At 41.9% G+C, this 20,757-nt stretch overlaps 3 protein-coding genes across 3 annotated transcripts in view; 1 reads left to right on the plus strand and 2 right to left on the minus strand.

The window, feature by feature from the left end:
- Window positions 1-1,073: 1,073 nt before the first annotated feature.
- On the minus strand, window positions 1,074-8,637 carry pwwp2b (PWWP domain containing 2B). Its single transcript, XM_085369558.1, has 3 exons — window positions 8,241-8,637; window positions 4,333-6,061; window positions 1,074-1,286 (listed from the first exon to the last, which is right to left on the minus strand). Exons 1-2 carry the CDS (start codon window positions 8,378-8,380, stop codon window positions 4,333-4,335), a joined length of 1,869 nt encoding a protein of 622 aa, XP_085225684.1. The 5' UTR covers window positions 8,381-8,637; the 3' UTR covers window positions 1,074-1,286.
- A 742-nt stretch (window positions 8,638-9,379) lies between these two features.
- Window positions 9,380-16,594, minus strand: LOC146620340 (leucine-rich repeat-containing protein 27-like). Its single transcript, XM_085369601.1, has 10 exons — window positions 16,382-16,594; window positions 16,132-16,262; window positions 15,647-15,705; window positions 15,004-15,156; window positions 14,034-14,229; window positions 10,954-11,094; window positions 10,756-10,861; window positions 10,179-10,258; window positions 9,582-9,702; window positions 9,380-9,493 (listed from the first exon to the last, which is right to left on the minus strand). Exons 1-10 carry the CDS (start codon window positions 16,592-16,594, stop codon window positions 9,380-9,382), a joined length of 1,314 nt encoding a protein of 437 aa, XP_085225727.1.
- A 1,580-nt stretch (window positions 16,595-18,174) lies between these two features.
- stk32c (serine/threonine kinase 32C) overlaps window positions 18,175-20,757 on the plus strand; it is a 105,390-nt gene continuing 102,807 nt past the window's right edge. The window contains exon 1 of the mRNA XM_085369560.1: window positions 18,175-18,594. Within this exon, the coding sequence (XP_085225686.1) occupies window positions 18,513-18,594 (82 nt within the window). The 5' untranslated portion in view covers window positions 18,175-18,512. The remainder of the gene's footprint in view (window positions 18,595-20,757) is intronic.

The raw sequence follows: 20,757 nt of genomic DNA on the forward strand, positions 1-20,757 counted from the left end.
CAGCAGTTGAATTCACAGTATTCTTACAGCATGTTATTTTTTCTTCTTCTCCCAAAGTCACTCATAAAGCTTTAACTGATAATGCATAGGGGACTTCTGACGCGCTTGTTCGTCCATGTTTATCCAGTGGATAATGTTAAAACATGGAGAATTTTTTTTGTAGTGAGAGAGAAACGCACCCAAGTCAAAATGCGAGAATACAGTGTACACAACCATCTGTGTCTGGTGTCCCCGAAATTGTACGACTAAAAAGACAAAAAAAAAAAAAAAAAAAAAAGTTGTTTTGTATCTCCAAGGCCATGGATAGTCAACCACAAAGACTTTTGAATTCCCCTGCAGCCTAACAGGGCTGTATCTCGCAATAGTGTTTCAGACAGTGAGCTTACAGCAGGCCACCAAGGTACAGATAAAGTGCTTTTTTTTTTCTTAAACGTGACACTTTTAAATAATTAATAATGGTTCTCAGGGGAAAAAAAACAAGCAAAAAAAACAAAAGCGTTGGGAGGGGTAGAGTACGCCGACATGACACTCGTAACGTTAGAAAATGAAATGGAAAAGAGACACGACATGAATCAGGAGAGGAACAGAGTTCAGTATAAATACAGCCACAAATCCAACTAATGTCGCGGAAGGCTACGAGGATGAAACACTGTGATCGCTAGCTGGAAACAGTCACTACTGTCTCTGGATGGAGCTGTTCACATTTTCAGAGGAAAAGAGGTTTTGGGGTAAGACTTTTTTTCCTTTTTAAACTTGTGTCCGAGGGATGAAGGAGGAAGAGGAGGGGGAGCCTTCTTGGCTGGAGGAGGGGAACCTTGGAGCCAAACGACGACGGCGGCAAGGCCCGCGATAATGACAGCAGCAGATTGGGAGGTTTTTGCGAGACTGTAGTAGAAAGGGTGAACTTACTGGATCATAATAAAACATTACAGACAATAAATACATTCAGGTCCTTGTAGTGTTGTTATTCGGCTCTATTGAAATATGATTAAATCTAGGAAAAAAAAAAAAAAAAAAAAAAAAAAAAAAAGGAGGAATAGTTTATAGTTCAAAGAAGACCATGAGATGCCAGGCCTTTATATTTTTTGCTCCCTTATCCGGTCTCAAGAACACTCCACCTTGGCGGCCATTTTCCACCAGCCTTGTGAGAAAAAAGAAAATAAAATAAAAAATGAGAGGGCGTATAAATAGTAGCCGTGGCAACCACACGTACTCCCTCCTGGGTCTTGATGACATAGTCTGAGAATTCAGAAAAACCTCGGAGACTTGTCTTCAGTCCTCAGGCTCTATGCAAAAAAAGAGAGAGAGGCAAAAGGGGGATAGACAATGAGCAAACAAGGCAGGTCATGCATCCGGTGCAGGTCATTTTTAACTGAGTCTGCAAGAATCAGCAGTGCGTTTGGTGTTGTGCTCAACATGTTATATCAGTCATGTGAAACCTCTGTGTAGCTGACAGAGGAAGAAAAACGCTTCCTTTATGAGGTCTGGAAAAGGCACCAAATATAGGCTTGCCTTAACCCCTTACTGTTTATCCTCTGCTATAACCAATTCCCTCTTGGCTGCTGTGCTCGTAACAGAGTAAACAGTGGGGTTGGAAATGGTCTGTTTGCCCCTTCTATCACTCAGAGACAATATTTAACATTTGAGTGTATGTTGAGAAACCTGCTGCTTGGCTACCCAGGCTAGGTCACCACACTTGGACGACAACCAAATAAGAGATGACTTTAAAAAAAGAAACAACTTATGGTCATGCACTCTGATTGCTTGAATTGAAGCAGTACAGCCTGATGCGAGTCCTTTTCTGAAATGAGCCTTTTAAACAAACCATCCCTGTTGACAGGCAGCCGCACAGCCTGTGCCTTCATTAGAGCTTGTGTTAATGTTTGCTCTGCTGCCTCAAACACAGCACCTGTTTCAGGACGTGAATGCAGCGAGGCTGGCACGACACAGCTCAAAGTGTTTGGTACTAGAGCGGGTTGGAGCACAAGCTCTTTTTCTTTTAGCTCAGCATTCTGCCCTAAAGTTTAACATGCTCATCAAATTACAGGTTTCACAGATATTTGAGGGAAGAGCTGGTGAATACAGCCGGAGAGGCACAGGGAATATTTAACAATTGTCATTGCACGTGTACTACAAAATTGTGGGGCTCTATACTAACTGCTCCAGCATAAAATATAAAGGAATAAATAGCAAACAGGAGAAATATATACAATCAAGAGGGACACAATTGAAATAAATTAAAAACATACACTTTTAGCTTGGCTGTACATTCTTTCTGGTGTGTGCGCTTTTTTGGGGGGGGGGGGTCAAATCATAGAATCAATGCAAATATCAAAGTTACTCAATTTCTAATAGTTTAAGAAAGAAAAGGTTCATATTAAAAAAAACAAAACAAAAAATGCCAAAAACTGAGAAACGTGCCGACTTACTGTCAATCAACTGACTCATGCATGCAGCCCGTATTGTGTCTGCACAGCCAACATTTCTACACTGGCAGCTCTTGCTCATCTGCACCAGCTCTGTGCTGTAATTTGTTCTTGCTGAGTCAGACTTGTTTCTCATAGTCAATCATTGTGATTAAAACTACCAGTTGGGCCACTGATGACTAGACCGAGTTTTTTTTTGTCATCTAAAAAAATAAAATACAATCTAAAATACAAGCAGCCAGTTGGTGTTGGTCCGTGTGTTTGTGTGGGCCTTGTTTTTTTGTTTTGTTTTTTTGTGGGGGAGCACACAACGACAACACCAACTGGCTGCTTGTATTATCTTCTTAGGTTCACTTAAAGCATTTCCTTCATCTACCATGTAGACATTGTTTGAAAAAAATGCAGGTGATCGGTAACGATTTCTGTAATATTCTATGTTTATAGTAGAGCTGGGCGATAGAACGATAACGATATGTATCGCGATATAACTTTTACTCGATAGAGAAATTAAGCTATCGCGATAGACCTCGCCGCTCTTGTCCTCTTAAGAAAAAAGAAAAAAAAAAGGTCAGCCAATCCAAATTAAGTAGCGCAGAGCCGAACCAATCACAGCCGCAGCGTCACGTCGCGTGACTTGTTACGTACAGCACAAGTGCCAAGCCGCACGTGTGTTTGTTTGGGAAGCAGCCAGCGGGTAATGGAGCCAGCGCGTAATGGAGGAAATGAGTGTGCCGACTAGAAAAATCAACCGAGCGTGACCGAAGAGAAAACAGATGATGGTTCCAACGTCGGAGAGATTGTTGAACGGAAGAGCCATAGAAGTTCCGTAGTGTGAAGGTATTTCGGCTATTTCAAGTCTGACAAAAAACAGAGTAGCGTGCACTGTAAATTATGCCGAAAGCAAGTCTGGAAATACAATAAACTGGTGCATGCGTCACACTGTGCGCCACGTTATTGTTTCGGTGAAATGAATTTCTACAATACTGTTAATTGTACTCTCTGCAGTGTTTAAATGCTTACATACACACACAGTTACTGTCCCTCCACACATACGACTCGGTTCTGCTTCTATGCCCCAGCTTTGTTTACTTTTTCCCACCGAGGCTTCTAGACTTCTGATTGGCCAACATTTCTGCACGGTTAGGAATCTAGCGCCACCTGCTGCTTTGGCATGTTCATAGCAGCGTTTTCCTTCATTTCTCCCTTTATGTGTGGACGGGATTATTTTTTAAAACGAAAACGGAAAATCTCTGTTTTCAAAAATACCCGTGTACGTGTGGACGTAGCCTCAGTCTCTGACTGGAAGCGCTAATTCGTCATTCGGCTTTTGTCAGACTAAAGTAACTGTTAAAACTGTTTGAAAAGCTCAGCTATACAACAAGGACAGATTGAGAATTTCCTTTTAGTTCTCAGTTTATTTGATATTGACAAAAGTTAGTCAGTTTTGTCTGTTCTTCTGTAAAACAAACTAAGATTTATTTTTAGAATTAATATTTTGTTTCTAAGTGGAATTGACAATTTAGTCTGTTTCGTTTGTTCTATTTTGAAACTTAAACGCTTTAGCGGCTGCCTTTTGTGTAGTTTGCAATATTTGCCTTTATTTATCTGAAAAAGTCTCATGTTCCTTAAGTACATCTACCCTGTTGAACTTATTATGGGAAATAAATACTTAAATAAAAACAAGCTGCTGATTATTTCACATTTTACTTGTGAGCAACGGCACATTTAAATCTTACAAATATAGTTATTTGGCTTATATCGTGATAGATATCGTTATCGCCTGAAATGAAAAAACATATCGTGATATGAAAAAATCTCATATCGCCCAGCTCTAGTTTATAGTATACCCCTTTGCCCAACATAGTCATAGAAGTGATACAGGCACATGTAAGTGCTATGAACTCACCTACGTGTCGCAGTGAGAAAGCAGTGACGTAATCTCCGGGCTCATGTGACCCACGGCCTTGGCTGCCTCCAGGATAGCTCTCCGGTACATCCCTTTCTTCTTCCGGTTGAAGCGGGACCTGAAGAGCTCTCTGAAGGGCGACAGTTTGGCAACAGAAAGCTGGGAGGTTGTGGGTGAACCGAACCACGCCACCTTGGCTTGGGGCCACTGGGCCTCGCAACTGGCTGTCTCCTGCTTGCGAGTGCCGCTGATGCTCAGGACGCGTGCGGGCCACCAGGGGAAGCCGTGGATTTTCCCCCACACGATGTCACCCACCGCTATGGCGTGACCTTCTTCTGTCACACACTTTGTCATGCTGCGGGTGTGAAGCCGCACTGTGAGAGGCGGCACCGTCTTGCAGTCGTCCCGTGAAGGTACAGAAGATGAGGTTACAGAGAGGTCTTCACCAGGCGCCAGATCGCACAGCTCTGGTGAGGTGCCGTCCGAGCTGAAGGACTTTGACTCGTCCAGGCTGTCGCTACTGCACACCGACAAACTAGAAGAATCCGCTTTACGTTTACGGAAGTTAATGAGAAGGGTGAGGTCGCTGTGGCCGCGATCCACCTCCTCACCTGAACTCCCTGACCACAATTCCAGAGAGTTCTTGCCTTCTCCTGAGTCTTCGGAGTGTGGGAGGCACGGCCCGGGCCCCCTAGGGCTCCGTCTCCTGGTGCCTCCAAGAAGTTCCGCATCATACTCAACCACGCTCTCCTCAGTGTCCCTCTGAGGGGGTCTCAAACGGATCTTTGGAGAAGGTGTGTCCTGACCTACATTTGCAAAAGGTCTTGTTAGTTTGAGTTTGGGAATGGACACAGTGAGGCCAGACCTTGTGGCATCTAGAATGTGCCGCTGTTCCTTGGTGGCATCAGAAGTTGCCTTGTCGTTTTCCCCCACGCCATTCTGCACCAGCTGTTTGGGGCAGAATGGTTTGACTGAACCGTGGACTCGCGCCGGGATCTTCATAACCTCCCCCTTGCCCTGTGGAGTGCTGTAGGAGATCTTTATGACGGGACTGTGTGGAATAACATCAGTTCCAGGGTACTTCTCCCCATCAGCCTCGCACCTTTTGTCCTTTCTGAGACGCTTACTATCAAGGCTGGTGCCATTTTCCCGTCTTTTAGTGTCCTTGGCTGTGACTGTGTCCTCTTTTCTTGACAACTTATTAGGAGTATCCTTGTCGTAGCCGTCATCGTCACTTTGTAGTGAATTTTCTTTTCTAGAGGTCTTGGTGTTGCTCATGCCATCTTTGCTGTCCTCGTCACTATTTAGCGTGTTCTTGCACTTTTCACACAGTACCTGCCGAGGCCGCAGACGGATAGTACTTATGGTCATACGGCCGGGCTCTCGCGTTCGCCTCTTCTTTCTCTTGATTGGTCGTGGAGGGGGTTGAGGTACCCATTGGCTGTAGGTGTGGCGCACCCATAAGGGCTGGGGGAAGGGGGCTCCTTCAAAATAAGGAGGATAAGGAGTCTGTCCAGCTGGCACTGGTGTGGGAACGGGGCAGGGTAGAGGAGGTGTAGGTATGCTGCTTTCAGGGAGAGTGTTTTCATCCTTTGGTCTGTGTGAAACCTGGCTGGGAGATTTGGAAACCAAGTCCTCGCTCAGAACTTCTTGGATTTCAGAAGCAGGTTTAGATTCTTGGCAGTCCCCGAGTTTTGTTGTGAAGTCTGGTAGACAAAATAGCCCGGTCCTAAAATAAACGAGAGAAAAAAGAAACAGTGTATAAATAGCTGTGGATCTTGTTAAGCTTTATACAGCAAAGATGATACAGTCGTGCTAAACCCTGAGAATTTTTACTTCAACAATCCCCTCCATTAGAACAATATGCCTCAACATGTGACACAACCTGAGGCAAGTAGGACAGCACTGAAACAATAAAAGAACAGCCAAAACTGTTCACATTGTCGAAAAAAAAACAAACATATATAACTAGTTTTGGTTTTACTTTGACGCGAGACATTGATGTCACTCTCCCTGTCACCTGGGTGCTGAAGGTTCTTAACATGTGGGGGTTGGGGTTTGTTGTGCAAGCAGACAGACAGTTATCTGTGCCTCAGCCTCAGGCCACAGAAGCAACAGTGCTGCTGAATTTTCCCTAAGTGATTTTTATGTGATTTTTGCGTGTGTGTGTGTGTGCTTTTTTTTTTTTTTTTTTTTTTTTTTTTTTTTTATAAACACACTGGGATCAGCAAACATGTCCAGTGAGGTCCTAACTGCCAAGAAAGTCTTTGAGAGGTGGCTGGCAAGCAACAGTAACATAGCTGTGCTGCCTTAGTCAGGAGACAACAGACAAAGAGACTACAGGATGCCCGAGACCACCCCCTCCTCCCCAACATCTGACTGAACAAAAACAATCCCATGAATCACTCGGGATTCAGAGAGGTAGGGAAGGAGCCAGGAGATTTCAGTTTGTTTTTGCATCCGTGTCTACTTGGGGCTTATGTGCGGCAAGATTATTAATTAGTGCACATTTGGGGAGCCTGCTTTCCTCCCCAAGAGAAGTAGTTGGCAGGCATCTCCAAATAATAGTCTCCTGGTGAGGCTTGTTACTCTTAGCTTTAGGCTCCCATAACAAAATATGCGCCCCTATAGCTGTTGAATATCACTCTTTACTCTGATTGACGCAGCACAAACAAGGCTGTATGTAGTAGGGAACACACAGTAATAGTTAAGCGCAGTACAAGGACGCAGAATATGGCCAGGCATGATTCACCACACTGTTGTCTTTTCATGCTGTGGTGGAGATCTGTCAGAATGATAGGGCAAGACAATAAGATTAAAAAAAATAATGCAACAATCTGTTTGCATCGGACAATGACAGGAAGTGTATTGCCATGAGCTGAAAAGGAGGAATTAGTCAAATTTTGTCAGTGACAAGGCCTAAAATATAGGCCTATTTTAAGTTATTCCAAGGCCGACCTTTTCCCATTTGGGTGGGTTATTTTCAGTACAGCATGAGCTCTTGCACGAAAAACCATCTAAGCATACTAAGGGGAAAAGCTGGTCAGGTTCTGATTCTGCTCGTCTATAAATAGCCTAAAGCCAGTGGCTTTTAAGGTGCACAGCACCAGGAGGAACACAAGGCTTATACATGTGACACACAACAAGAGGGCCTGATAAGACATGACACTGGTACATGTCAAATTACTTGTATGGTTCTCTTTTGAACAGACTGTGCTTTCTATCAATAGCCCCATTTTTTATGTTTTGCTTTGTCAGAGGCTAAGATGGACACAGATAAGACCAAAGCTTGATTGACCGAAAATGAGACACAGTTGTGATCATTCAAATGTATTTTAATAATTTTCTATTGTTTCTGCTAGTCAGAAATGACAGGTTATAATGTTGCTGCCTTTGAATAAATTTCAGCTTACTGTACTCAGACATTTGCCTACAAAACTAGTGCACATTCACATTTCTGTACAATTGCATGATAATAAAACAGATAAAAATAAATAGTGTGTAGCTAAGGCCTGGCTATTTTACTGGATTCGCTTTAGCTGCTCTTCCCTTGATTAGGCTAACAATAAGCTATAGCTGAACCCACTGACAGTAGATATTTTTCAACAGAAGTCACTAACAGTCTCTACAGGCTGGGCTAATGCCTTTATATAGTTTTCCTCCATCGTAAAATCGAGTATTTCGCCGTCTTATTATAGGCAAAAATGACATCACTTTAACATTAGCCGAGAAGCTAGCAGATAGCCACCTTGTCAGCTACAATAACCTGCAAGCCTTTTGTATAAAGGCCTAGGTCGCTAATAGTTAGCTTTGACTTAGCATCCAAGGTAAATTAGCCGTTAGCAGTATTCAGCAAATAATTTTTAGACGATAATATATAAAAGAAGTTTAGAAAAAATAGTGCTCACTTTTTGTTGCAATCGAGTAAAATCCCCGTGTAGATCCTTTCTCGATAGGTCAGCGTCACCACCAGTGTATCGTTAACTATTTGATCGATAGTGACAGGTACCCGAGAGCCGGCCCGCAGCTCCTCGGCCACAGCCTCCATGTTTCCCGGGGTGAGTTGTCCGGCTCGGCGGTGCTCGATCCCGGCCAAGGGAGCCACGGTCGCGTCGGCCAAAGATCCGTCTCCCCTTCGCTATTGGAGCAGGAGGCTACACCAGGGCATAAAATGACGCCATCACCCCCACCAAGTCAATTACAACAGTACTGCCACCGCTGACATCACGCTCTCTGTGCTACAGGAGCAGAAAATCTCTCAAGACAAGGCCTACCCTTTCTCTGTCTCACTTTGTACTGCTTGATGCCATTCATTACCCCGGCACTTTTCGCTTTTTCCCCCCCTCTTTTAAACTCAGCAGCAGGTTTATGGCGTCCGTCTTCAAAACAAATACCACAATTACACATGAAAACTGAAAACGCATACAAGCATTTTAAAATAATATGTAATCAAAAATTAAAACTGATGATGACAAAAATGGCAATTAAATAATAATCACAAGATGCAGAGCCAGCTGACAACGATTATATATAATGTCACACACGCACACAAATAAATAAAACATTTAATGTGCTATTTGACAAAAACCTGCCACTTTACTTTAATGTATCTTGTTGTAAATTACATTAATGAGGATATTATTATCTATTTGGAGCTAAAAACGTCGAGTTCCCCTTTAAAATTATCTATTTTAAGACTGGCTTAATTTACTCTGCATGTAGGTAATACATGCCCGGTGAGCCAATAACGCTTTTTCTGAAAAGCTTATTTTGACACAATAAAGTATTTATTTTATGTAAGTTAAAGTTAACATGATTACTTTGCTTAGTGGAGAGAGCATCTTGCAGAAGTTAAAAGAAAAATAGAAACACACCAGCTGTGAACTGGAAACTTTCTAAACACTCCCTTGCCAAGTTAGGATTTGAAATGTTTACCTTATAGACTTGTGCAACACAATATGATTCAAAAGGATTTAGTCGCTTTATTGATTTATTTCCATATCAATTAAATATCACAAAAACTCAAACAGCAGGTGTGTAGTCTCTGTCACTTATCAAGGAAACCAGGCCAGGTGTCCCCAGTAAAGATCATGAAAGTTTTTTCAAGATCTCGTCCTTGAGTTCTCTTCCTCTCCAGGAGCTGCATCTGTAACTTCCTCATCTGTCAGTCAGAAAAGTGGAGTTTAGATCAATAATCTATATTAACCTATATAATGAGTTGCACAATGAATGGGAATTATACGTCAGACCTCTTCCACATCCTCCATCGCTGCTGCCATCTGCTCGCTTGTTGTGCCCCTGGGATTCCTGCACCTCTCCTGTATCTTCTCGGCACGGGCACAAATCTGCCGTTCCAGGTCCCGGGCCGATCTTTAGGGCCGTGCAGTTCAAAGGTCAAAATCTATATATACAACACTATACAGGTGTTTAAGTATTATAGCCTTTACAGATATAACCCAAAGGGTTACTTTCTCTGTTTCCTTGTATCAGTAAAAATAAAATAAGAAAAGTGGCACTGTCTTACCTGGTTTATCTGTTTTTGCAAAAACATAACATTGTTTAAAAGGAACAAAGAAATCTGCTTATGTTCTATAATGTGTGCAGTCTGTCTTTGTCCACTAGGTGTCTCTAGCTTTACATCTTTAGTAGCAGAACTCGCATCTGCTAAACCATGCAAAATGCCATTTAGTGGGTACTTGTGGAGTTCTCGTTAGGCTCATTGATGAGATGATTATAAGTTTAAACCACAAGTAGGACAAGTACTCTTCACAGAGACAAATGCAGTCACTGTTAAAGCTTAGAGGTATACTGGCAGAACTAACAGCAGACCCAGAGCTTGTCATTACCTGTCCCCTTCACACCTGCCAGATGTCCGAGGAGCACCACTGCTGTCCTCAAAACCAGGTTTTGAATCTACTTCTGCTTCCTGAAACAGGGTAAGGAAGTACTTGTTACATTTACCTGTGAAGCGATACAACTCTTGCAATGCATCATACAAAGATGTAGCCTGTGGCTGCACTGTGTTCAGTTAAAAAAAAGAAAAAAGACTTTTTTCCTTTACAATAAATTTTCCCTTATGTCGGGCTGATCCCATGCAAACATAATGGGCACCCTTTCTCCACTATATATATATGTATGAAAATGGAGCTGAAAGTCAAATGATAGATTTATAATGTGTCTCCCTGTGTATATCAGCACTGATGGCTCCTCCAGCATGCTCCATTACCGCCAGTGGAAACTGTTGCTGTCTCATCACCACCATGGTGGTGCTACTGTCTGAAAACCCATTCACTCACATCAAAATGATTCATTTAATGGCAATATATCTATGCCTCTCTCCTTTAACCAGTGTGTCAGAGGTGGTGCTCTAGTGCCCTCTGGTGGTGGGCAGGATGACAGCTGAAAACCCAAGCACACACAAACCTCACGCCTTTTTTGTCTTTCATGCTTCTTCTCTTTGTGCTCAGACATTTTCTTGTCTTGTGAGATTCTGGCTTGTGTGCAGCACTTCTGAAGAGACACTTGGCTTCTACAGGAGAGTCAGATAACAATACACTCTGTAACAGATCAGAGACAAAAAACCCAAAACAACTCTTGTTCTCCAGGCCGAAATCTGCTCACTTTCTCTTCTGCTCGAGAATAGCCTTCTTCTCGTTCAACTCCTTCATTGCAGCCTGCTTCCTTTCCTCTGGCCTCTTCCAAGGAGGCGAGTCAAAAAGGGGGAGCTGGGGAATCATGCCGGCCTTGGTGGCTGTCTTTTTTCTGAAGAATAAATTCAAACAAACTGCTTCATATTTATGGCTCGTCTGAGCTCTGGGCTCTCAGCTTAGATTTTTATCACCTGGTTTCCTCCACAGAGAATGATATTAAAAAGTTGTTTTGCCATAATTTTACAAAGCACACGGCCACAAACTCTGCCCTCCACTCCACGGAGGGTCAAGGAGTAAAATAATGTTATAATGGTAACTGAGATTAAGTGATTATTAAAGATGCTCTCAGTTTTACAGCAGTTGCTCCCTTAAAGCCTCAACTTCACATTAGTTTTCCAGCTCAACTGTTTCCAAAGTCTATGAATAATCTCGTTTAAAAAAAAACCCTCAGTATTGACCATAATAATTCAGATTTAAATTTTACCTTTGATAATTGAGTAGTTGAAAATGACTTGGCCCCAACAGATATTTGCTATCTGGGTACATTATACAAAAACAAAGGTACAATTAATTAGATGCATGAAGTTTTAAAATCTCAATGAAAATATTTAACAAATGCATGTCCAATGCATATGTTTCATCCCTCTTATGAAACAACAGTGTGACATTTTGCATGTGTTTAGTTTCTAGTGTATGGAGTTGGAGGGAAATATCAATACTCCTGTCTTATTTGACAATTAAATTGAACCCTGGTATGTTTTATTAAACTGTTTAAGTGGTAGATGTTCATTTTAAACATGGCCAAATTTTCAAATAATGAGGTCAGTGCATATGTAATTCATTCCTGTGAACCAGACTGTTCTGAACAATCTGTTTCAGGATGTTTTTCTACTCTGATGTCATTGAGTGGGCATGGCTGTTTTTGGGGAGCAGCCAATTAGAAGAAAAGGGAGGGAGAAGAGAGCTAAAAAAGTTTTGTTTTCAGAGGATAAACTAAGATAAACAAGGATTACTTTGAGTTGCGAATGATAAAAGGCTACTTGAGTTCAGTCTGAGAATAAACATAGAAAGAGAAATGTGCCTAATGGATTCATTACATGGATACATGGATGAACACATCAGCCAATTAACATCAGGAGTAGTATAAAGACTGGAAACAGCTAAGTTAGCAATGTCCTGCACTAATACATGGAGCAGCAGGACCAAAGTCCACTAGTTATCATGTTATATCTGTTTAAAAACTATAGCGTAATGAGACAATAAGCTATTTTACAAGCCGGTTGTATGTGACTATTATCGTGCAACCAGAGAAGAATGCAGAAGGTTATAGGGCTTAAGAGCCAAGAGAGACATCTCTGAAACCTATCCCAGCTTTCAAGAGGCATGGTGCTCCCTGGACAGAGTATATGACTTCTACAGAACTAATCCAAGAGATATTTAAGAGTAAATAACCAGAAAAATGTGAATTTCTATCAATTAGTTCATGAGCTAACTGTGGAAGGCCGAGATTTAAACCTTTGGAGAGAACCATTGTGATTCCGTCTGTTTCTTGCTCTTTGCTAGAAGAAACTCTCTGTTGGCTCTAGCCTCATAGGTAATTTACAAATCTTACACAGGTACCGACCTTCTCTGCTAACTCTTTGAAAAAAATAAATAAATAAGCACATACAATGCACCCAGAAAGATTTACAGCCTTGTTCAACATGTTTTCATGTTACAGCCTTATTCCAAACTTAATTTAATTCATTTTCCACCTCAACATTCTACATACAATACTCCATATGACAAAGTGAAAAACATTTTCTTCAAATTCTTGCGAATGTATTAAAAATAAAAAACCCCACACAAATATAACATGCACTTAAGTATTCACAGGCTTTGCCATGACAGTCAACATCGAGCTCAGGTGCACCCTGTTTACACTGCTCATCTGTCAGATGCTTCTACAGCTGGAGTCCACCTGTGGTAAATTCAGTTGTCTGGACATGATTTGGAAAGGCACACACCTGTCTGTGCAAGGTCCCATAACTGACAGTGCATGTCAAAGCACAAACCAAGCCATACCCAGTACCAAGGAACTGTCTATAGGCCAAGACGGCATTGTATTGAGGTACAGATGTGGGGAAGGGTCCATAAAAATGTGCTCAGCATTGAAGGTTCCAGTGAGAATAGTTGCCTACATCATCTGTAAATGGAAGGTTTGGAACCACCAGGACTCTTCCTAGAGCTGGCCACCTGACCAATCTGAGCTATCAGGGTAGAAGAGCCTTAGTCAGGGAGGCTACTCTGACAGAGCTCCTCAGTAAAAGGCACATGACAGCCCACTTGGAGTTTGCTGAAAGGCACATGAAGGACTCTCAGACCAAGAGAAACAAAACAACAACTGGTACTGAACTCTTTGGCCTCAATGTCAAACATGATTTCTAGAGGAAACCAGGCAGTGATCATCAACTGGCCAATACCATCCCTACAGTGACGTGTGGTCGTGGCAGCATCGTGCTGCAGGAATGTTTTTCAGCATCAGAATATGGGAGACTAGTCAGGGACAAGGGAAAGATGAATGCAGTAATCTACAGAGACATCCTTGAAGACAACCTGGGGGCGAAGGTTCATCTTCCATGAGGACAACGAACCTAAGCACAGAGCCAAGATAACAAAGGACCACTTCAGGACCATTCCTTGAGTGCCTTTGAGTGGCCAAGCCACAGACCAAACTCAAACCTGATTGAACATCTTTATAGCAATCTGAAAATGACTGTGCACTGACGCTCCCCATCCAACCTGATCCACTCTGATCGAGCCTAAGAGAGTGCAAAGAATAATGGGGGAAACTTCCCAAAAATAGGTGTACCAAGCTTTCAGCATCATACTCAAAAAGACTTGAGGATGTAATCACTACAAAAGGTGCTTCAACAAAGTTTTGAGAAAAGTCTGGTAATACTTATTTACATTTTCATTTCTTCATTTTAAATAAATTTGCAAGAATTTCAAGCACATTTTTTCTCTGTGTCATTATGGGGCATTTTTTCCCACCCAAACATCTTTTCTTACCTCCTGCCAGAAAGGAGAAGTTTGGGGTTTAGGTTTTTATCACGTTGTGGTATTGAGCCCAGCTCAGCTCTGTCCAGTAGGATCAACTGATGCTTGAGTTCCTTGAACCTCTGCAGCTCCTCCACATCCCCTGACTCTTCCTGCTCCTCCATACCCCTCAGCTCTAACAGCTGGAGTTTCTCCACTGCTGGCAACTCTAGGAATGAAACAACAATGGCAGCTACTAGTGCGGTGTGGGGGCAACAGATACTGCAACATTCGATACTGTCTGCAGCTGCAGTGGCTGGCAGGAGGCATTTAAGAAGCTAATTCACACAGGTAAATCCACTCCTTTAAATATCTGTGTGGAATGTGGAGGAGAATGTAACCAACAAATTTTTACTCATTTTATAGTAAAGTAACTTCTAACAAGAATAAATGTTCAGTTTTAACACAGCTAAAGGTGGATAACAATACAGCGTGGAAATTCAAACCCACTACACTCCTTCTCTTGGCCAATTAAATGAGAAGAGATTTACATCTGAAACTCGGGACCCTATCTTTGTTAATAACCTTGTAAGCAGGGAGATAAATAATTTGATTGAGGGTTCTGTCTCTGCTTATTGTGCAGTAGCAGCAGCCTCTCCTGTTTCAGCCTTCTCACAGTGATTATCTCCAGACAGGGCTTAGTGACAGAGAGCTCCTGATTAGAGCCAACAGGTTATCGATCATTTCCATCGGGCTAAAAATATTACAGAGCTGGAACAGTGAAAAGGGAGGAGGCGCATGATGGTGGTGGTGGTGGTGGTGGGGAGTCGGCTGAGCTGCACGCGCCGTCTCCAAGGGAACAGGAGTCACACTAGAGAAGCGGTACCAGGGCAAGGAGCTATTTTTGTGAACGCGCTGTCCTGCCTTTGACAAAAAGAGCAGATGGCTAGGATGCACGTGCATGCTGCTTGTGTTGTTCAAAGGTAAAGTGCCTTTGACTCACCTGGAGGGTTCTTCCTTGTGCTGACTGGCCGGTGAGCCAGAGCACTCCTCAGGTACTGGAGGATGGACTGGAGTCCCTGCTGCACAATCTCTTGTGGAGGAAAGTGGATTGGGCAGTCCCTTAGGTTCAGACCTTTGAGGCTAATCACATTTCCTGCAAAAAGGCAAATAATGACTCATTCATAAAGACGTACACTGAATAATGAAGAGGCTTACATTACTCATAATGTACCAGCTACCTGTTAAAAGAGATCCATTATGTGTGTCTTTATTTTCTGTCATGTCCATGAATTTTTATGTCCATGAATTTTTATGTTCATTGAAATACTTATTCTTTGAGTGTAAGTGGACGATAACACGCCCCAAAACAAACAAACAAACAAAAAAACTGTTTATTTAGGACAAATGATCAACAAAGAGCTGTTCAGTGACCCAGTGTAAAATAAATAATGATTACTTTGAACTGTGAATCATGCAAAACGACACTAGTGGAGTCCAAGGAATTAAACTGCGTAGCTTTAAACAAGCAAAACCGGTCCCCTTTAAAATCCTGTAGTTACTGCATACATGTAATTCACATGTCAATATGTATAACTTCCATTCTGAAAATTACAACTTTTTTTTGATAAGGAGGGACCACTCACCCAGTTCAGGTGGAAGTTCAGAGATAGGATTCCCTTCTAAGAGCAGTGTTTTCAAGCACCTACATCCATAAAAAGACAGATTATGAACTGTTTGAAGGGGTTAGGCCTTCGTCAGAAAGCATCTTTGCTCTTAAACTTGAATACACGGACAGGAGGAAAGTGTACAGGCCACTCTACAGTCATATTGTATAAATATCCTGAAATGCTTTTTAGGGCCTGGGAATCTCATTTCGCTACATTTAGATTTACAACTGTAGCACTTGTGTGCTTATCATAAAGTGTTCAACTTATGTTAATAGCTTTGAAATGTTAACAGTGATCAGAAAATGTTCTAAAACATGACATTCTTATAGTCCCATAGAGGCCTATGCCTTGGTTTAAGAGTAAATTGTAAGATCAAAGTTGTCCAGATAAGTTCAAATGAACACGTGCACATTAGACTGGTCTATAATTTTTTTGTTTTTTTTAAATGTTGCATACAGTACCTGTGCAAGCCAATTTCAGGTGGGAGTGACTCAATTAGGTTTTTCCTGAGATCTAACCACAGTAGGTTGGGCAAGCTGATAAACACGGAGCCTGGAATACTGCATATCTGGTTGCCTTCAAGACTCAAATACTGAAGATGACAGAGGGAGCAGTTAGTAATGATGCAGTGGTAGAAACGTTTTTTCTTCTGCTTGAAAGCCACTGGAGCATACATCATGTAGCTGGTGTGTGTTTAGAGTCCACACTGACCTTTAGCTTGCTATTTCTCAAAGGACTGTCTGGAACATGTTTCAGCTGAGATCTGCTCAGACATAGCGTCTCTGTTGAATAACATTCAGCGGGCTCCTGTGGATCGGCATCCTCGGGAGGAGTGCGGGGGATCGGCGCTCTGACAACACTGCTCCCAAAGACAAAGCTAAGCTGCGCACCAGGAAGCTCAGCCTCCTTCTCCGGGGAAGTCATTGCACAAAGGAGGCCGAGACGCTTTACTGGTATACTCAAAATACACGAGTGTCTTTTTGGCAGAGAAATTTCTTGTTGTTTGTCTGTAAAAGACAAAACCGTCAAAGTTTTAAATAAATGAAGAGACGTCGTCTAACTTGGGTACGAGCTAACTAACTAACTAACTAACTAAAGGACAACATTAGCCCACCATTATGTAACTGTTCAATAACTGTGTTAGCTTACCTGCTATTTCAGCACTACTACCAATGTGAACACGGCTCAGTGTTATCTAAAAACAAACACTTTATAGGTCGGAAAAAACTACGAAACTGAAAAATGTTATGCTAACTTTTAGACACGTCTCGCGACCTGACGCTGTAACCATAGCAACGTGGTCAACACAAGCTGGCAGCTGTCCACGTGCAAAACAAGAACAAGGCGACTAACTTGATATTTCTTCAGTAAATTTTTTGTATATATTTTTAAGTTAAATGTTTATATACTTTATTATATGCAGAGAAAAAAAGAAGAGCAAATGATCTAATGTGCACACTGTGTAGATAACGTGTTAATCCCGTTCCACAGTCAGTGAACCGACTCCACCCATCCATTTTCTAATGAGATTGTGGAATAATTCACTGAGGTTCATTTGGGCGGCAGGATAAACACGGCTTCCCTCTGTTGTGAACGCGAGCCGGGAAGCCTCCACTCTGTCCTGAGCCATCCTGGCTTTACGTCCACACACCGCTCCTAATGTATTGATTTGCACGACAGTCCGTGATACAGAGTTACGTCGACTATACTCACTAGCCAACAACTGTCACACTACTCTCGCAAGAGTCAAGTTAGTGAGGATACTAATTAGTAGTTTCCGGTTATTGCTTTCAATATAAAAGTCTAATGGACAAGCGGCAAAAATCAAGTGGTATCCCATTATTAACGTATAAATAAAAAATTTTTATCGAGATTTTGTTCAGTAGGCTACTTTTGATGGCCATTGTGACACATTTACCTACACTTGCGATCTAAATTTGCTGAGTCGAACTGGATGAATAATTTTTATGTATTAATGCCACTTCAGTTTCTGTATGCAATTTAAAATCTCAAATTAGAGGGATTTGACACTACCATTACTACATTATTATTCTGGCTAATTATAATAAACTACATAAAAGAAAAAATGGGTGTGAAAATGTGTTTATCTCAAATAAATGTAGAAACTTAACCCCCGAAAAGAATAAAGATAAGTGAAATGATTTAATGTACTTAGAAATCTACCTAAATGAGATAACAAATGTATATTTGTGCTTATGTTTTTTTAGACTGGGAAAAAACAATAAAAATAAAAATAACAGAAAACAATTAAACTTACTTGAAAACTAACTGAAACTAATTCCAATTTAAAAGAAAAAATAAAACACTAAATTAAAACAAAATAAGTGAGGATTATAAAACCATAAATACATCGTCTAATAATTTTGAGGCGATTGAAAAGTCCTTTTGAGCTTTTATTTTTTACAGTTAACTGACTCACTTCCGGTTAGGGCTTCTCCAACTGAGTCCCTCTCCGCGTAGTCTGTACTCTTCAAGCCCCATCAAACACGAGTCCGTCGGTCTGGCTGCGCAAGGCAACTGAACACTACGAGCACCGAGTGGTTATTCCAGCCCAAACCTCCAACTTAGCAAACAGTGTTAGCTCTAAATATCATCCCTGTCCGTCGGTAAGCGCTGCACTTTGCTTTCCGCTTCCTTCTGAGGACTTCAACTCGCGCTGGTCAAATTGTCGGCAGACCAAATACGGGAGAAATAAAACGAAATAACGGACACGTCTCGGCTGAAATGCACGGCTGTTGTTACTGTCTTTTAAGGAGGAGGGTGTCCGACACAGAGCTGTAGTTTCTCTTCCAAGAAGGCGAGGAATGCAAGCTGAGCATCAATGTTTCACTGGGGCAAGTGGAAGAAGAGGATGGGAGCCAACAGTTCTTCAAAGAGACCCGTTTTTGACGAAAAGGAAGATGGTAAGTGAAGGTGTCACCAAATCTCTAGCAAATAGTGGCACTAACAACTTTGGAACTTATTATTGTGTATGTTTCACTTACGATGGCATTTTTTTTCACGGTATCCCTCCGCTTGGCACAGGCTCAGTTATCAAAGTTCCTGTTAGGAAATTAAACGCTGTCAAAGGAGTTTAGACGGAGTTTGGCTGCTCACGGCGAACAGACAGTGTTCATGTGGGAAATTTTCAAGGCTTGAAGTCAAACTTTCTACTACAGGAGGCAGCAGCAACAATAATCATGACAATAATAATAATAATGATTAAATGTACATTTTCATCACATGACCTGATGCTGAGTGCATATACATGGAAAGACCCCGAGCAGGTGAAATGAATCTTACCAGTACTATCAAACTATAACTTGGACTGGGCGTTTCACTCTTTTAATATTGTGGACTATCTGTGTTTGTTGTTTATAGCTCACAGTGTCGGCATTTTAACCTCGCTTAAATTGTATTATCGCGATATTTGGCGTGGAACTTTTAAATAATGAAATATTAATCAGAGTCTTCTGAATTGTCTTTTTTTCCGTGTCATTTTCGCTTTCTTTTTTCTTTTTTGGGTAATTAATTTTCACTCTGAATACAAGTTAAGAACAGTTACAGTTATTTAAGACATTAAGCCGTATGTCATTTCATCACCTTTAACTTCAGCACTGGTCGAGAGTGGCATCCTTAGTGTGGAAGTTTGTCCACTATGATCATCAAAGAAAAATGTCAGACCTTAAAAAATCCCTCACTAGTATTCCAGCAATCATAATGCCCACTTGAAAAAAACAAAACAAACCTACAGATTTAAACGAATGTCTTTATATTTTAGCACCAGTGTCCAAAAAAATGAAAACGCACATTCACCGAACTCGATATGAAGCTGTAAAAATCCAAATCTCAGACCAAATGTATGTGCTTTAGTATTTTACGCTGACCTGGCCCTTAACTTGCATTTATTTTCCAGCTGCATCTCTCCGTCTCTCTCCTTATACCTCCACCTTTTTGTCTTCATCGTCCATTTCAAAGGGCAGACGTTAACGTTGGAGAGGCTGGGAGAGGGAGACGCGTGTCTGTAGCTATATGTGGCGAGATCATAAAGGCAAAAGGCGAGAGCGACAGATATGGAGAGTCCGTTGTCTCGCTAAAGCCACAGTCCTCAAAGCACAACCCCCCCCCCCCCCAAAAAAAAAACCACAGCTCTTGCCACTGAAGCGCAGTATATACCTCCATGCTCACGCTGCGGGGAAACACTTTGATGCCTGAACGAGCTCTTTGGAAATATTGTGTGTTCAAAGACGGAGAACTAATTGCATAATCAAGACAAGATTATAGTGTCATGCGTGGAAAGTAATGTTAAGTAATGTCTTGTCAGTGTATGGGGATATAAGCCTCTTGGAAGCGAGCCCAATAAGCTCAGCACTGGATTGCTGAATCTCTGATGATGGACTGCAGGAGGGGGGAAAAAATCCACTGTTGCTGCAGAACTATTTGGCCGGAAAACTTGAGTAAATGAGGTCATTTCACTGCAGGGATATGGTCATATGCTCTGTGTGTGTGTGTGTGTGTTAGTACTCCCCTTTTGCACACAAGGGTAACCCGATTAAGTCTACAGCTCTTGCCTTTAGGAAAAGTGTCCAGCTGTAGTTCAGATCACTATCAAGGGGAGTGGTTACTGGAGTGGCCCTACGGCATTCGCACTCGCAGCAGTTAATCAAAGCCAGGAGAGATGTTCTTGAGCGGGCTGTGCACATTTGGCTTTCTTTAGCTTTTCTGTGCGATTAAAGGGAAACTTTAAGGCTGAGGTCAGAACCTCTTCAAGACTGTGTCGCTGTGTTAATGTGTGATTTGTTTATGCCGAGTGTGAAAAAAGGGGGAAAAACTAGAGATCAGCTTCGTCTTTATCCTCCCATCATCAGTGTAACGCAGGTGTCACTTAGGCTTGACCTACAAAACACCAGCAGTGAAAAATTCAGTTGGTGGAGTATCACCGCCACCATCAACTGTGGTCTTAATCACCGGCTGTGTCACCACCGCTGTGATTATGCGTAGAAGCGTAGACCGAGGCCTGATCTTAGGTGGCAAAGATGCATTCGATGTTAATTATGCAATGTTGTCATTACGGGGATCTGCTTGAG

Source organism: Diplotaxodon limnothrissa, linkage group LG13, assembly GCF_057381915.1.
Source record: "Diplotaxodon limnothrissa isolate DT_005_m linkage group LG13, D_limnothrissa_male_GT1.1, whole genome shotgun sequence".
Taxonomy (NCBI): Eukaryota; Metazoa; Chordata; class Actinopteri; order Cichliformes; family Cichlidae; genus Diplotaxodon; species Diplotaxodon limnothrissa.

What these genes read in the sequence shown, in the direction of transcription:
- pwwp2b (XM_085369558.1), bottom strand. Translation starts at nt 8,380, where the DNA reads ATGGAGGCTGTGGCCGAGGAGCTGCGGGCCGGCTCTCGGGTACCTGTC. An exon ending in TTACTCGATTGCAACAAAAA is followed by an intron (nt 6,062 to 8,240) that starts GTGAGCACTATT and finishes CGTTTATTTTAG; the next exon opens with GACCGGGCTATTTTGTCTAC.
- LOC146620340 (XM_085369601.1), bottom strand. Translation starts at nt 16,594, where the DNA reads ATGACTTCCCCGGAGAAGGAGGCTGAGCTTCCTGGTGCGCAGCTTAGC. An exon ending in ATTCTCGAGCAGAAGAGAAA is followed by an intron (nt 10,862 to 10,953) that starts GTGAGCAGATTT and finishes ACTCTCCTGTAG; the next exon opens with AAGCCAAGTGTCTCTTCAGA. An exon ending in GGCAGGTGTGAAGGGGACAG is followed by an intron (nt 9,703 to 10,178) that starts GTAATGACAAGC and finishes ACGGCCCTAAAG; the next exon opens with ATCGGCCCGGGACCTGGAAC.